At 42.5% G+C, this 14,215-nt stretch overlaps 1 protein-coding gene across 10 annotated transcripts in view; it reads left to right on the top strand.

Annotated features, from left to right (window-relative positions):
* Positions 1 to 14,215, top strand: part of TNIK (TRAF2 and NCK interacting kinase) — a 291,911-nt gene that overhangs the window by 230,141 nt on the left and 47,555 nt on the right. For 7 of the 10 annotated variants that reach the window (XR_014564274.1, XM_083739148.1, XM_083739143.1 and 4 more), the window contains 2 exons: positions 2,574 to 2,660; positions 5,291 to 5,494. Coding sequence is in view for 9 of the 10 variants with exons in the window: in XM_083739148.1 (XP_083595274.1) it covers positions 2,574 to 2,660; positions 5,291 to 5,494 (291 nt within the window). In the remaining variant the exon portion in view is untranslated. The remainder of the gene's footprint in view (positions 1 to 2,573; positions 2,661 to 5,290; positions 5,495 to 14,215) is intronic. The other 3 variants (XM_083739146.1, XM_083739149.1, XM_083739145.1) reach the window with 1 other exon arrangement.

The raw sequence follows: 14,215 nt of genomic DNA, 5'->3' as shown, positions 1-14,215 counted from the left end.
GCAAGAAGCAAACAACAGTTAGCTTAAGTACTTGTGAAGCTGAACTGAATGCACTGTCTTATTCACTTAAGGATTGTGAATGGTTGTTACAATTGTGCAAAGACATAAAAATTCCTGTCAAATGTCCAATCCAGGTTTACCAGGACAACAAAGCATGTTTGGCTTTGCTGAATTCTGAAGGTTGTAAGCAAAGCACGAAGCACTTGCAATTAAAGTTGCAACATGCTAGGGAACGTATTCAAAAGGGACTCGTAACGGTGTCCTATATGCCAGGTAATGAAATTCCTGCTGATGTATTGTCCAAGATTGTATCAAGGGATCAACACTGTACCTATGTGCAGAAGTTGGGTTTGTACTAATATTGTACGAACACGCTGCCCAGTGATGTTCACAGAAAGGGGGAGGATGTTGGTTTCTGCTTCCTTCACTGAGCAGCGAAGTGCTTGTCACAAGACAATGTTTACATTCCACAGTCAAGTGCTGTTGGGTTTTCTCACGGGAAAGGAGACTGGATGTGACGTACACTGGTTTTCCTGTTTTCACTGTTCTTTGCAGTTCAGTGTGATTCTCTCTGTGCTTTAGAGGAGAGAGGATGCCTTTCTCTGCTCCGGCAGAGGGAAGATGTTTTTCTGTAAATTACCAGCTTTGAAGTGTAAATAAAGTAATATAGAGCATGTTGGCACGTACTTTTCATCATTCCGCTGTGCACTGGACACTGCTTATCTCCAAAACATTCCCACCACCCTTCTGAGTAATACCCCTCCCCACCTTCTCACTATATAGAAGGGTCTGGAAACTTCTGTTTCAGTGTATCTGAAGAAGTGTGCATGCACACGAAAGCTCATACCAAGAACTGACTTAGTTGGTCTTTAAGGTGCTACTGGAAGGAATCTTTTTTGTTTTGTTAATCTTAACTATGGTTTGTTTGAAACGAGCCACCTTCACAACCCATGGTTTGCAGCTGGCTTGTTTCAAACAAAACATAGTTAAGATGTACCACAGTTAATTTGGATAAAATGGCAAGCTGTGCTTACTCCAAAATGGAAGCAAAAGTTGCCAAACTCTTTGCGGTTGTGATAGATAGTAGGGGGGGGGGTGCCAGGCGTGGAACCTCTTTCCTGATACAGACATCACTGCAGCTTACCTGCAACTGGTGTTGGGCAGGGTGGTAGCAAAGGTAGGAGTGTACAGGTGTACTGATGGCAGTGAAAGATGGACTCCATCAGTGCATTCACACAGCTCTGACCTCACTGCTACTCTATCCTGTCCAAGGGCTGCCCTGGCAAGCTGCCATGATGGTGATATTGGGAGGGCAGCACCATGGCTCTTGCCCACCACACCAACTGCTGCTGGTGTGTGCCAGCCCAGGAATTGCGCCAGCTCATGCTCATCAAGATAAACCATGGTTTATCATGATCTGTGAGTACAGTCTATTAGTAAATGGGCAAGGTGGTCTGCTTCCTGCATTTTTTGGCCAATGTCAGAATTTAGGGTGAGTTGCAACGTTTAGAATGAGTTAATGTAAGATGATTTGAATTTTATGATGTTAAGATTTTGTTTATATTTGTTTTACTGTGTGTTGTAGAACACCTTATGCTCTTTGGAGGACAATAATATTTATTTATTTATTTATTTATTTATTTATTTAAACATATTAAGTAAACAAAATACAGAAAATAAATAAGGAATTTATTAATATTGAAACTGATGATTATATTAAATCTCAGCTTTCAACTTCGTTTTCAAAAAGAGAAGTACGTTTTCAGCCCCGTTTCATGAAGACGGGGTTGAAGTGCCTGATAAACACAATTTCAAGACCAGAGGCTGTATGGACTCTTTAAGGAAAAATCTTACAGCCATCATTTTCCTACCCGCAACGCCATTATGATGAGCAGTACCCAGATAAACCACACAAAATGAAAAGTTGCACCTTTATAGACATATTTCAGCTTTTCTTGGTGCAGGAATTGGGTACTTGAATCAAGCTTGGAGGTAGCCGAATCAGCTAACCTGTGACCCTCCAGATGCTGCTGAACTGCACATCCATCAGTCACAGCCAGCCTGGCCAATGATCAGAGATGATGGGGTTTTTAGTTCAGCATCAGCTGGTGGTCCATGTGCCACTCCTGCTTTTAAAAAATAGCAAGTCTGAGTAGAATGCTTGTTCTCAAATTAGTTGAACAACATCTGATCAGATTTGTTTAAAGAGCTCTTCACCAGTGGTGGTTGCATTTCTGTTCAGTTTATCAGATGATTTATCTCTCCCTCTTTTTACAGAATTTGGGTAACTGTGGCACGGAAATTGCCTTCCTTATTTTATGCATAACATACAGGCAGCCCTGAATGTTACTATGCCATCTACTTTGTGGTATCACAGCAGCGGTTTTTTCAAAGTTGTGTGGTGTTCATCCAAATGCTTTACTTCACAATAGCACTGCATTCCCTTTGGTTCCTCTCCTTAATGTTTCTGCGGTTCTTTCTTCAAATTTCAACATGTGGCCACTTCTTTCTCTTTGAAATTACGGTTCTTTCTTTTTCTCTCCTTTTTTTTCTGCTCCCTGCTGCGCACCCAGGAATACATCAGGCGACAGTTAGAGGAAGAACAGAGGCAGTTAGAGATCCTGCAGCAGCAATTACTGCAGGAGCAAGCTCTACTTCTGGTAATGGGGAGTCAGGATCCCTGTCACATCCTTTGCCCAGCCCTTTCTGTGTATAATGAGACTGCATGTTATTAGCCAAATGTGTAACTGGGCCTTCAGACTTATAGGGTTGCCATCTTTTTTGGAGATTTGCCTTTCTCCTATACATTATAAATCTGAGTACCTTAATTTGTTCAAGCATTGGCATTTGTAATATTTATTAAATTCCCAACACATTCAAATGTTTGGGGGAGCATGCAGTAATGGAATGGCCGGCTGGTAGTCCGAGGGTTGGCTCTAGCCCAGGAAGCCATTTTATTTGTCCCTATCTAGTTTGAGTCAGGGCGCATTGTTAAAAAGAGATAAATATCCTAAGCCCTAACTAGATGTTACTTCAGAGCTTCATGCTTAGCTCTATTGATGTGTTTTACTTCTTCTTAAAAGCAGCTGCTAGGGCAGGCACAATTTGGATCAGAGGCATGACACTGATAGAGGTTAACCCCTTCCCCTCTCCGTGCCACAGCCCCAATCCAAATCCACTCCTGGCTGCTGGTAGCTACAGAAGAGAAAATAAACAGGCAAGGATCTGCAGCTACTAGCATCTCTAGGGGAGTTAATTTAGATTGATTACACCCACAGCACAGAGGGAAATGAATTTTTTTCCTTGATATTTGCACTAACATACAGGGCTGTTTAATTTTTTATAGTAATAGTCACCTGCTATCTAGAGCTGGCCAGATTAAGGATTAAACATATATAGTCTGAAATGAGGATTAAGCACGTATAGTCTGAAATGCAGTATTCCTGCTACTGCTTCTAGGACACCCTTGTTCATAGGAAAGCATGTGTCTTCTCCCTGAGTTACAGCCTGTGAGAGCAGTATTGAAGGGCAGGTGGACTACCAGTGACCAGGCTTGAAGTTACAAAACCAAAAGGCTCAGAATCAAAGTAGTCCTTGATTAAAACAACAACAATTTTAGGTGGCAATCCTAAAAGTCTAGGCCAATGTGAGTGTGGAGAGTCTCGTTCAAGAATTATTTTGCCAACTCTTACCCAGGTTCACTCCCGTCACCTGGCAAGAGAATTGTCCAACTCTCTGCTGTGCTAAGGATAGCGTGCTGTGATGGTTTCTTCCTTGAATGCAAGCACTGCCATGCTATGAATGTTTTTGTTGCCTTTCTGCCAATAACTGGAGCAGCCATTGCTGTGCACGTCTTTTCCTCTGCTCAGTCCGCTTCTAGAACATCCTTCATTTTCATGGAAGGAACAGGCCTCTGCTGCATTTATTGCAAAGCTATTAATTGAAAGCTACTGGCACTGTGTGCTGGAATACAGTCTAACTGAAACGTACTTGCTCCCTGCAATCTCTTCTTGGTTTTATAGGATTCGACGGCATATTTCAGTTGCAGGCTGCTTAGCTTTACATTCCTGACAGAAACATTTTTGCACTGCCTTTTCATGCTGTTTACAGTTTTGACATGGTTTATTTGCTGAATTTCCTGCATATATACTCTTCCCTTTACTCTCCCCACCCTGCCACTTAAGCTAAATTTATATCTTGTCTTTATTTTGGATGTGAATTGTTATTCTTTTCATTTTTCTTTTTAAAAAACAGTATTATATTTATCAGTGCTGTTGGAGAGGTCATGCCTTGTTTCCCTCTTCCCAATAGATCCATTAATTTATACGACTGGACAGCGTATGCTAGACATTCCCCAACCTAGAGTTCCCCAGATGTGTTGGTCCACAGCTGCCATCACCTCAAACCATAGGCCATTTAGCAGGGACTGATGGGAGTTTGAGTTCAACATCTGCAAGGCAATAGGTTGGGAAAGAATGGCATATGCAAACCCTTCATTGCATAAATAATGTTTCCCTCCATCAGTTTCATAACCACAGGAGGGACAGAACTTCCAGCCTATAAAATTACAAAATGGACCACTAACTGAACAAAGCAGCAAGTTTAAAATAAACTATTTAGAAAGAAATATGCTGCCTCAGCAACGGGTTTTCCAGACTTTTCTCTGGGCATGCAGTGCGTTCAAGCTAATTTTCAGATAACTCGGTGGTACCATCCAGATACCAAATATGCATGATTTAGGAGGCATGCTTAGACTACAAGCTTAAACCGCTTCCACACTTGTTTCAGACTATCACAATTTCCCAACAAAATGTGATGGTTTTGTGAGTATACCCCGCTTCCCCCAAAGTTGTCACATTTGATGGAGCCTGAAAAGAGATGGTGTGGACCAGAGTTCCTGCTGTCTCAAGGCCACATAAATGTTTATCACATAGCTTCAGAAGTAGTGATGAGTAAGTAGTTCCATACATTGGGGGCAGGGTAAAGATCACAAAGAATAGAATGGAATAGAAACGATTCCTTTTTAATCAGCAATATGCTTTACAATGGATGCCACCCAGACAATAACACAAGTAAAAAGTAAAACGAGAAACTTGCTTCAACATCTGCAAAGACCCAGGGTCCATTTGGTCTCTTAGGGTTACTACATCCTTGCTATTTGGGCTTCAGTTTCCACTTGATATGTCTCTGTGTTTGCCTTTTGTTGTTTCCCTCAACACCATACTGGCTGTGTACCTTTCAAGCTGCCATGCTGCTTCTAAATATTTGTTTGGCTTACATGTCTTGGTAGGAATATAAGCGCAAGCAGTTGGAGGAGCAGCGGCAGGCAGAGAGGCTACAGCGGCAGTTGCAACAGGAGCGGGATTACCTGGTCTCCCTGCAACAACAGCAACAGCAACAGCAGAGGCAGGACCAGAGACCAGCAGAGAAGAAGCCGCTTTACCATTACAAGGAAGGGCTAAATGCCAGTGAGAAGCCAGCGTGGGCAAAGGAGGTAGGAATGGCCGTGTTTTCTGTTTTGCACCTTTCCCTGGAGTAGGAAGCAAAAAATCAGCAGAGCCAAAGACATTTACAGTGTTTTGCAAATATTTTCAGTGCTGCCAAAAAAACGGCTACTTCACCTGCATTGCACTCATTTGTCCTCTGGTGTCATCACAGACCCAAATCTGATTGGCCACATGGTGTTATATGATGACATGATCCCTGATTCATCCATATGACTAAACCAGGGAGCAAGAAGTATCAGCAGTGAGGAGAAAGGAAAGGAGACTGTTTTCACTATTGTTTCAAGTAAATATTTGCCCTATTGAAATTGCTGGTTTTTACTTGAAAATTAAAACTGCACAATGTTTGGTATAGCTGTAGCAGAAATACTATATAATAAATACTGTAAAAAAATGCAACCCTTTTAATGCCTACGTTAGACTGTTGCATATGACTTTACCATGAAGTAAAGTCCTAGTTGTGGAGATTTGCTTGTGGAGATTTGCTTGGAATCCGTTCTGAGGAATGGTTCCACCATGCTCCCCTCTACTTTGCTATTGTTACTCAAGAGTGCTTAGATAAAAGCCTTGTTACATGCAGCTTGAAGGGGCTTTAGTGCATAAGTCTAGCGTTCATGAATGGAGTCCACAGAGGACTCACTGACATCACCTTATGATAGAAAGTGGATTTGAGATTCTCATGTCAGGTGAATGAGGCCTCAGGCTTGTGCTATAATGAATTGTGTGAGGAGCAAAACTGCGCAACTGTGCAGCAACCCTCATGAACATCTCTTTGAATGCCACCGTTGTGCAAATCCATTTCTCAGAGGAAGTAGTCTGGAGGGTCCTTTTGGCCAATCTATGGCCTATCTTTGGTATTAATGGTGACCAGCGTCAGCTCTCTGATGAAGTTAATTCGGGATGAGTTTGCCATCAGCCTCTCATTTTGTTTTAAGTACCATAGATAGTGCACAGTTGCTCCCATTTTCTACCCACAGCATTCCAAAGATTCCCCAGGTAATCCTCACATAATCTATAGATGGCACTGAAAAATAAAATGGATCTTCGCCTTGAGCGGGGAGGGGGGAGAAAAAAGAAGGGTGTGTGTGTGTGTGTGTGTGTGTGTGTGTACTGGGCATCCAATTTGCCTGTCCAACACCATTGTCTATAGGTGCCCACAGTGTCATCCTGGCTGATTCCCCACAGGTGGTCACTCTGGACTATCAGTACTGTACTGTAGGTATTGTGTTTTGAGACCAACCCCAAAAGGTACTTACTGGGCAGTTTTCTGCTGTAATGCACAGGAACTGAACCTAGATCAGTGGCTTTCAAACTTTGTACGTTAGGGAGCCCTTTCCACATATATTCACGCTCTGAGCAACATTTCCACATCTGCCACAAAAACCTCAGCACATCGCAGAAATCTTAGTTTCGTTCTAAGGTGCATGCTCAGTTCATGAGAGGATATTGTCCATTTCTGATGGGTCTCAACCACTGCCTGACATGAACAGAGAGAGGGTGCTGTTGAACGCACTCTGTGTCCTTGTGGCAGGATGTTGCTGGATAATTCAAGTCCATGGCGGGCGATCAGTCTTTCTAGGAAGCTGCTCTCTGTTACTGATCTTCATGTTGAAGAACTCAGGATCCCCCAGAACACAGTTTGAAAACCACCGGCCTAGACCGTGTTAGGAAGCTGCCTTCTGGCCTAGCATATCAGCAGCTCTTTCATCATGCTATGGGTGACATCCATTTTTATTTATTGCCTGATTGGCCACAGTTCTGTATGAAAGTCTTTCTCCGCACGTCGTGCTTCACGAGCTGGTTCATCTTCTCCTGTGACCCTGTTGCATGTAATTTGTCTTGACGGCTGCTTATTTGTTAACTTGCTAAGGCGAGAGGCGGGGGGGGGGAACGACTTGAAAAAAGAGGACAAAGCTTTGAACACCGGCCCCAATTTGTTTTTGTGGCTTATTACTGATGATGCCTGCTGATGGGTCAAGGTCAGGAACAGCCTGCTCTTATTTCTGCAGTAACTGTGCCAGCTGCTGAATAAGAAACTAGCATCCCCCACACAACACGGTTGCCCTGAAAGAAGGTATTGCCCATTCAAAAGGGGATTTCGGGTATCACTAGAGCAATGGTAATTGCTATCACTTCAAAAGCTTCTTGTCAGTTGCAGACTCTCCATTTGCAGGAGTGTCCTATACACAATTCTGTTTTATGATGTAGAATTTAGATTCCTGAAAATCGCCACTATCATTTTCATTTCTTCTTATCTGAAAAGCAGATTTCTTGCCCTTGTGGCTGTGGGAATGTGCTAAATGGGACTAGGAATGGGGAGCTTTGTTCACGGATGGAAACACCTGCATTGCATAGTTTTGTGTGCAATGGGAGCAACTTCCTCGTGGAAGTAGCCCCGATCTAGCAGCTGTATTTTGATTGCCCCACAGATGTAATGGAGGAGTGTTGAGGGAAAGAGAGTCAAAATCCAAATGCCTTTTTTGTCATTTCTAATGGGGGGGGGGTGTTTCTCTTTCTCCTCTGTCAGTCAAGGAGCACTGAAATTGACTGGACAAAGTGACAACAGCTTCTATACTAGTCAATTTCATACCTAGAGGAAGGGAGGAGAAGGAGGAGGGTTCCTGAAAATCCTGAGCAGGAAGCAGAGCATACTGTTGAATTTAAATGATTTTTGCACCCACATGGCCCTCATAGCAGCTGACAATAGTCAGACAGATAACTGTAAAAGGTATAAAAAGGGCAACCACAATGACTGAAATGTTGGAGCAATTTGCTTATGGGGGGTGAGAATATCTCAGCAGTAGCCAACATGGATTACATGTTCTAGCATCCCTGACTACTGGCCGCTAGGTGGAGGGGGCCAGTGGGAGAGGGCTGGTGCCTTCATGTTCTCCTTGGGAAGTTCCCCAAAGCATTTGACTGCCCACTGTTAGAAATGGGATGCTGAACAAGACGGCCCCTGGATGTGTTCCATTCAGGTAGTTATTATGCATTCTCTGCAAAATCAGCCTTGCTGAAGAATGCTGGGCATGTTCTGAGTGACCTTCTCTCACCTGTGAGTTAGAGCAACTAGCTTCCATGCAACCCTGGATTGGAGCTGAACTTTCCAAGCAGGCAGGAGCCCTGGTACTTCTTTTGTTAGAAGCTAATCATGGTGAAGGACATTTGCCAATAATTATATACTCGTGCGATTAACCAAAAACATGTGTTTTAATAGTTTGATTTCTGTAATCCTGCTTTCCCAGGTACATCAGCGAGCTTTTAATAACCCACCAGTTATTCCAGCTAAGCAGAACCACAGTTTCGTGCCCCAACAACTGGTGACTTATGTTACTGACAAAGGTGTTGCTCCGCAATCCAACTCTAAGCCCTTTTTAAATATTGTTAAATCTCGTGGTAGACAAAACCAACGAGCATTAGACCCTCACAGAAAGGACTTTCCGGATTCTGCTAAGCAAACACTCTGGGTGCCTGTTATTAAGATCTCCATGCCAAGTCCACAAGAAGAGCTAAAGAATAGACCCATCTTTATAGACCCCAAAACCAGTCTTGGTTTTCATGAGCAGTTGGGGAAAAATGGCATGAAATCCCCCAAAGGGTCTCGGTCGCATGGGTGCAGTCCTGAGAGGCAAATGAGATTGGAGGTCAAGTGTGTGTCTTCTCCCCACCTTCCAGAAGGAGGTAAGCCACCACTGCCTCCCTATAAAATCAAAATGAATTTCCAAGAACACAATGTGGACAAGGAGAGGAAGCAGCTTCATTATCATCTACATCCAAGTGCCATTACCTCTTCGAGGAGTGTTCCGTCATTATGCAATATCTCGGCAACACGTGATAACCTAGATCTGAGTGCTTCCAGTCCAGCATGCCTCTTGAGAAGGATGAAGATACAAGCTGATGAGAAGAAGCAGCATCATGCATCTTTGGAGAGCCTCTTAGAACATCGCCAGCTTCCCACTGGGGTCCATCATGTGCAGATGCAGAGGAAAAGAATAGGGCGAAGCATGGAAGAGCTTCTTGCTCTGGATCTTTGTCCACAAACTTCTCATCTGAATGTACCCAATTTGACATCTTTGTCTTCTAGCTCTCGCTCAGCATCTTTAAATTCCCTTTCATTTTCTTCCAACTCGGATCTGATTCAGTCTTCTAAATCTTGCCAGGGTAATTCTTCTTCTGGCATCACTTTGCAGATGCCTCTGGGTTCATTTTCTACTTCCTCCTGTTGGTCTTCCAAACTTCCTTCTCGGGTATCTCATGCGAAGCAGACTCTGGGTGTGCATGTTCATAACTACATATCTCTGGCTTCAAGCACACCGGACTTGAGATATGCTAGGCAGCGTCACTAAAATGAGCCGGGGAGTGATTTCTCTCACCATTGCCAATAAGCTCTTGCCATTCTATAAGCTGGGGCTTGCTCAGGGGCTGGTGCCGTGGTGGAAGCAAATTGTATCGAGCCAGGGAACTGGGTGTTGCTTTGCTTCTGGTGACTCCCTGAGCCTCACGTGTCTTTGAAATTATTTTGCAAAACCGACAGCTGCAAAGCCAAGTCAATTAAAAGCATTTTGTTTGAGTAAAAAGCACCTCCCTTTGAATATCTGTAGCTGATTCTTTTTAAAAATATTTTTAATACATATACTGACAAAAAACACGGAGGCCAGTTTAATTGACTGAAATGTGTTCTTGATAGGCTCGTTTCCTTGCCACTCAGAATTTAGCTGTTGGAAATACATAGAATATAGCTTCTATTTGGGACTTTATAGTTCTTTTAGGTATCCAGGCCATAAATGAGTCTAGTAGAAATAAGGCGTACCAGAAGTTGCCTGATCAGACAGTATGTCCATTTATCCCAGTATTATCTTTTCTAGCTGGCAGCAGCCCCCCAGGATCTCTGGTACAGATCTTCCCTATTACCTGCTTGCTGATTCGCTTCAAGATGCCAGGAACTGGACCTGGATGTTTCTACCTTTGAAACATTTGACCTATGCTATGGCATCTTCCCAAACTGATTAAAGGCCACAAATTATGTGGCAGTGCCTTAATCATGTGCATGTATTACAAGCCACTAGGAAATCTTCCATCTTTATCATGGGGAATACTAACCTCTTCTTTTCTATAACTGTAATAGAGTAAATGGTGTATTTCTAATAATCTCAAGAACTTATTTCCAAAAATAAGTTCACCTTTGGCATCCTGCCACCACCCTTACTGTCTGTATGCTCATATCTTTTTTGTGAACTGCCCTGAGACCTCCGGGTATAGGGCGGTATATAAATTCAATTAATAATAATAATTATATATTTTCACATTTCTGTATGATATTATACCTCAGTATAACTACCATATGATTATATGCTATGATTTTAGGTGATTGTTTCAATCCAGTTTTCCACATATAAATCCACATATATTTTCCTATTTGCTTTTTTAACCTAGTAATTGCCCGCCCCCTTTTCTTGGAACAGTAGAGAAACAGACACACACACACACACACACACACACACACACACCTTCTCTCTCTCTCTAATGCTCAGCTGTAGTTAATGTAAACCAAGGTTTTAAAACTGCCAACAAACCATGGCTTATGAGTTTGGTTTGTTCTGGTTTGTAAACTGCACTTAAGGTGAACAGTCAAGTAAACCATGGCTTAGTGTTACATGCACAATATTTTTTAAAAAGAGTTTTGAGTTTCAAAAGTAGTTTGCTATGCAATGTATCCAGCAATGCACAAAACCACTTCTGGCTATTCAGAACTTCTTGTGGAGTTCTTTTGATCCTGGCCTAGATCAGGATCCAAAGGATTCCTTGCTTACTTTTGCTCACTTGGTTTAAGTACAATGTCTTTAAAAAAAAAAAGTATAATTATAATAGTTGAAAATAGTGATGGGTGCTCACTTGAAAATCAGTGACCATTCCTTTCGAATGCTGAAAAACCTTTGAGGGACTTTTCAAGCATTTGAGAGGATCACTTGCAAGGAGGCAGTTTCCCTCTCTCAGCTACACTACCTGCTACTCCCTCTTCCAGGGGGGAAAAGCTCCATCTTCCCAGCCAAGATAGCAGATGGCTGAAGTCTCGAAAAATGAGAGAGGCACAGTGCATCTCTCTCACTATCCAAAGCTAATCGCTACTTCATGATCTGGGTGTTTGTGGCAAGCTGCGATATCAGGTGTCACGGAAGAAGGTCCAGCATCCAAAACGCCCCTTTTGGAGTGATGGCATGTGATGCAGGGAACATAATGTTGCAGGAAACAATGGTTAAGGAGTGAGGATTGCTTAATATTACTTGCATGCTCAAATTGTGATGAAATACTGATTGAGAAGAAGAATCAAATATGTTTTTAAATTACTTTTAAAGTGTGATTGCCTTTTACACTTTTGAACTTTTTATTGTGGTTGTGAAATGGTTTCCACCAGTTCGTGAGAGTGGTGGACTTGAGGAGCCTCTTCCTGTATTATCACTGCACCTGAGACTGATTAGAGCATAAATAAAGGCTAAACTCATCTTACTGCAAAGTGTGGTTTGTTCAGCTGTTTGCCTAAGAGTTATTTTTATAAACGTGGAAAACTTTGAAAAGCATATAAGCTGCTGGGCAGGGGTAATCTTTTAATACGGCAAACGGCGTTTCCGTGCACTTTGGCTTCTGTCACATTATTCCGTTGCACCAGAAGCGGTTTAGTCATACTGGCCACATGACCCGGAAAGCTGTATGTGGACAAACGCCGGCTCCCTCAGCCTGAAGCAAGATGAGTGTCACACCCCATAGTCACCTTTTACTGGACTTAACCGTCCAGGGGTACTTTACCTTTACCTTTATCTGTTTACTCTTAATACCACCTGATCTTAAATCCATTTACATGGAAATAACTCCCATTGATTTCAGTTACTTCTAAGTGCATGTATTCAGGACCATATAAAACTATCGGGGAAGCATTCCATTGATGGAATCTGAACTTTAGACTTGAAGACACATCAATAACTTTCTTGTGAAACAGATCTACTAAGCCGAAGACTCAGGTGTCTGTTCACTTGCCAGGTTGTGGAAATACTATCGGTTAAAATAGTTGAAGGGTAATACAAGTGCATCTCATACTCCACTTTTTGGATTATTTGCATTGGCCCCTTAGTCCGCTGAACATCCTGCACATTCCTTCAGGAGACAGGTTTTAGTCTGGTCATCTTTGGTCTAGACTTGACTGTAGGCATGTTTCCTGAAATTCCTTGGAGACCTATTAAAATAATGCTGTCACCCGCTAGATGTCATCCCAATATTTATGCAGATGCATCTTTGTTCTGAAAACATATCGTTTCTTATTCTGTCTCCCAACTTGCCTCATTTCCATGTGCCGCTGCTCAGTAGCCTTAAGATGCTGACAGACTAACCCTAGATAACCCATCATTGCTGATTTACAATGCAGCACTGTATCTTTTTTGGATTGCCATATGCTGTAGGTGACAATTCCTACCCCCAGATGCCCTTGTTAAACCTTTTGGGGGGAAGAACTACTCCATACCTAGCTTCTTAACATTAAGCTGATCTTCTTGAAAGCCGCAACTGATTCAGTTATGTAGACTGCTCTTCCAGATCAAGCTCATTTCACAACAAAGTAGTCGTGAGCGTTCAGTGATGACATCCAAAGCAAAGGTTATTTTAATCCTGTTGTCCTGCGGTAGTTTGCTGCCAAAGATGATTTGGCCCCCATGTGGAGTTATTGGAGCCTGTCCCAGAATGCACTCTACATTTACTCTGGGAGCAGAGGACAAACCGGAAGTTCCCAAATATTTGGCCAACTCTATCGACTACTTCACGGTCAATCGGAGGACGGCAAGCAAGAAGCATCGTAAAGAACAGAGGGCCAAATAAAATATTTACCCGGGGCATTTATTGCTTTGTAAAACCACTAAAATTATGCCCTGATGTAATATTTTGGCATGGTAGTTTGTACGTAAAATGTGTGAAAGTGCTTTTTATAATTGGATAATTTAATTCTCCCTGCTGGGTCAATGAGAGGCAGCCAGTATTGAAGACTGCAGGCTGCATTTGGCGAAGGGGGTGCACACGTCACGGTAGTGGCTTAGCCTTCTGTAGAGGGGAGAGGTCCTTTCAGAGGAGACAGTGGGAGATCTTTTATTATTTGGCAAATCACCTTCAGACTTTTTTTCATCACAACTCTGATTTGGGACACTCTGAAACAAGCAAGCAATCCCTTTCTGATCAGCTTGTCAGTCCCTTCTTTTAACTGCTGCTCCAGGTTTTGTGTTGTGTAAGAGGATTTTTTGAAAGAGAATCTTCCCTGCTTAGGTGTCCCCCCCTTTTTGGGGGGGAGAAGTCATCTCAAGTATCTTGGGCGCAGCCAAAGAATCAACAGGACTCTGCTCAGAAAATATCCTCTCTCTTGAATGTAGTCAGGGTGTTTAAATATAGCCAACTAACAGTCATTCCACCTAAAGTATATCTAGTGTTTGTTTTTGCTATTTTGAGAATCTCTTTGTAGCACAACTGTAATAAGAAAACTGAAGAAGCATGGTAAGCATCCGCTTGGTGATGGTGTAAATTTGCATATAAAGATACGAGCCTTCTTGAAATTAAACACTTGATGTGATTGTTTGCATTTGACTCAGATCTGGAATTAGATTTTGTCTGAAATGATTCGCTTTCTTGATGTTTCTATGTCAACATAATATCTTTTAATCAAGCTTCATCACTGGATTTTG

The sequence above is a fragment of the Podarcis gaigeae genome (assembly GCF_964106915.1).
Source record: "Podarcis gaigeae genome assembly, chromosome: 5".
Classification (NCBI taxonomy): domain Eukaryota; kingdom Metazoa; phylum Chordata; class Lepidosauria; order Squamata; family Lacertidae; genus Podarcis; species Podarcis gaigeae.
Note: the sequence above shows the minus strand (reverse complement) of the source record. Positions and strands in the feature narration are given on the sequence as shown.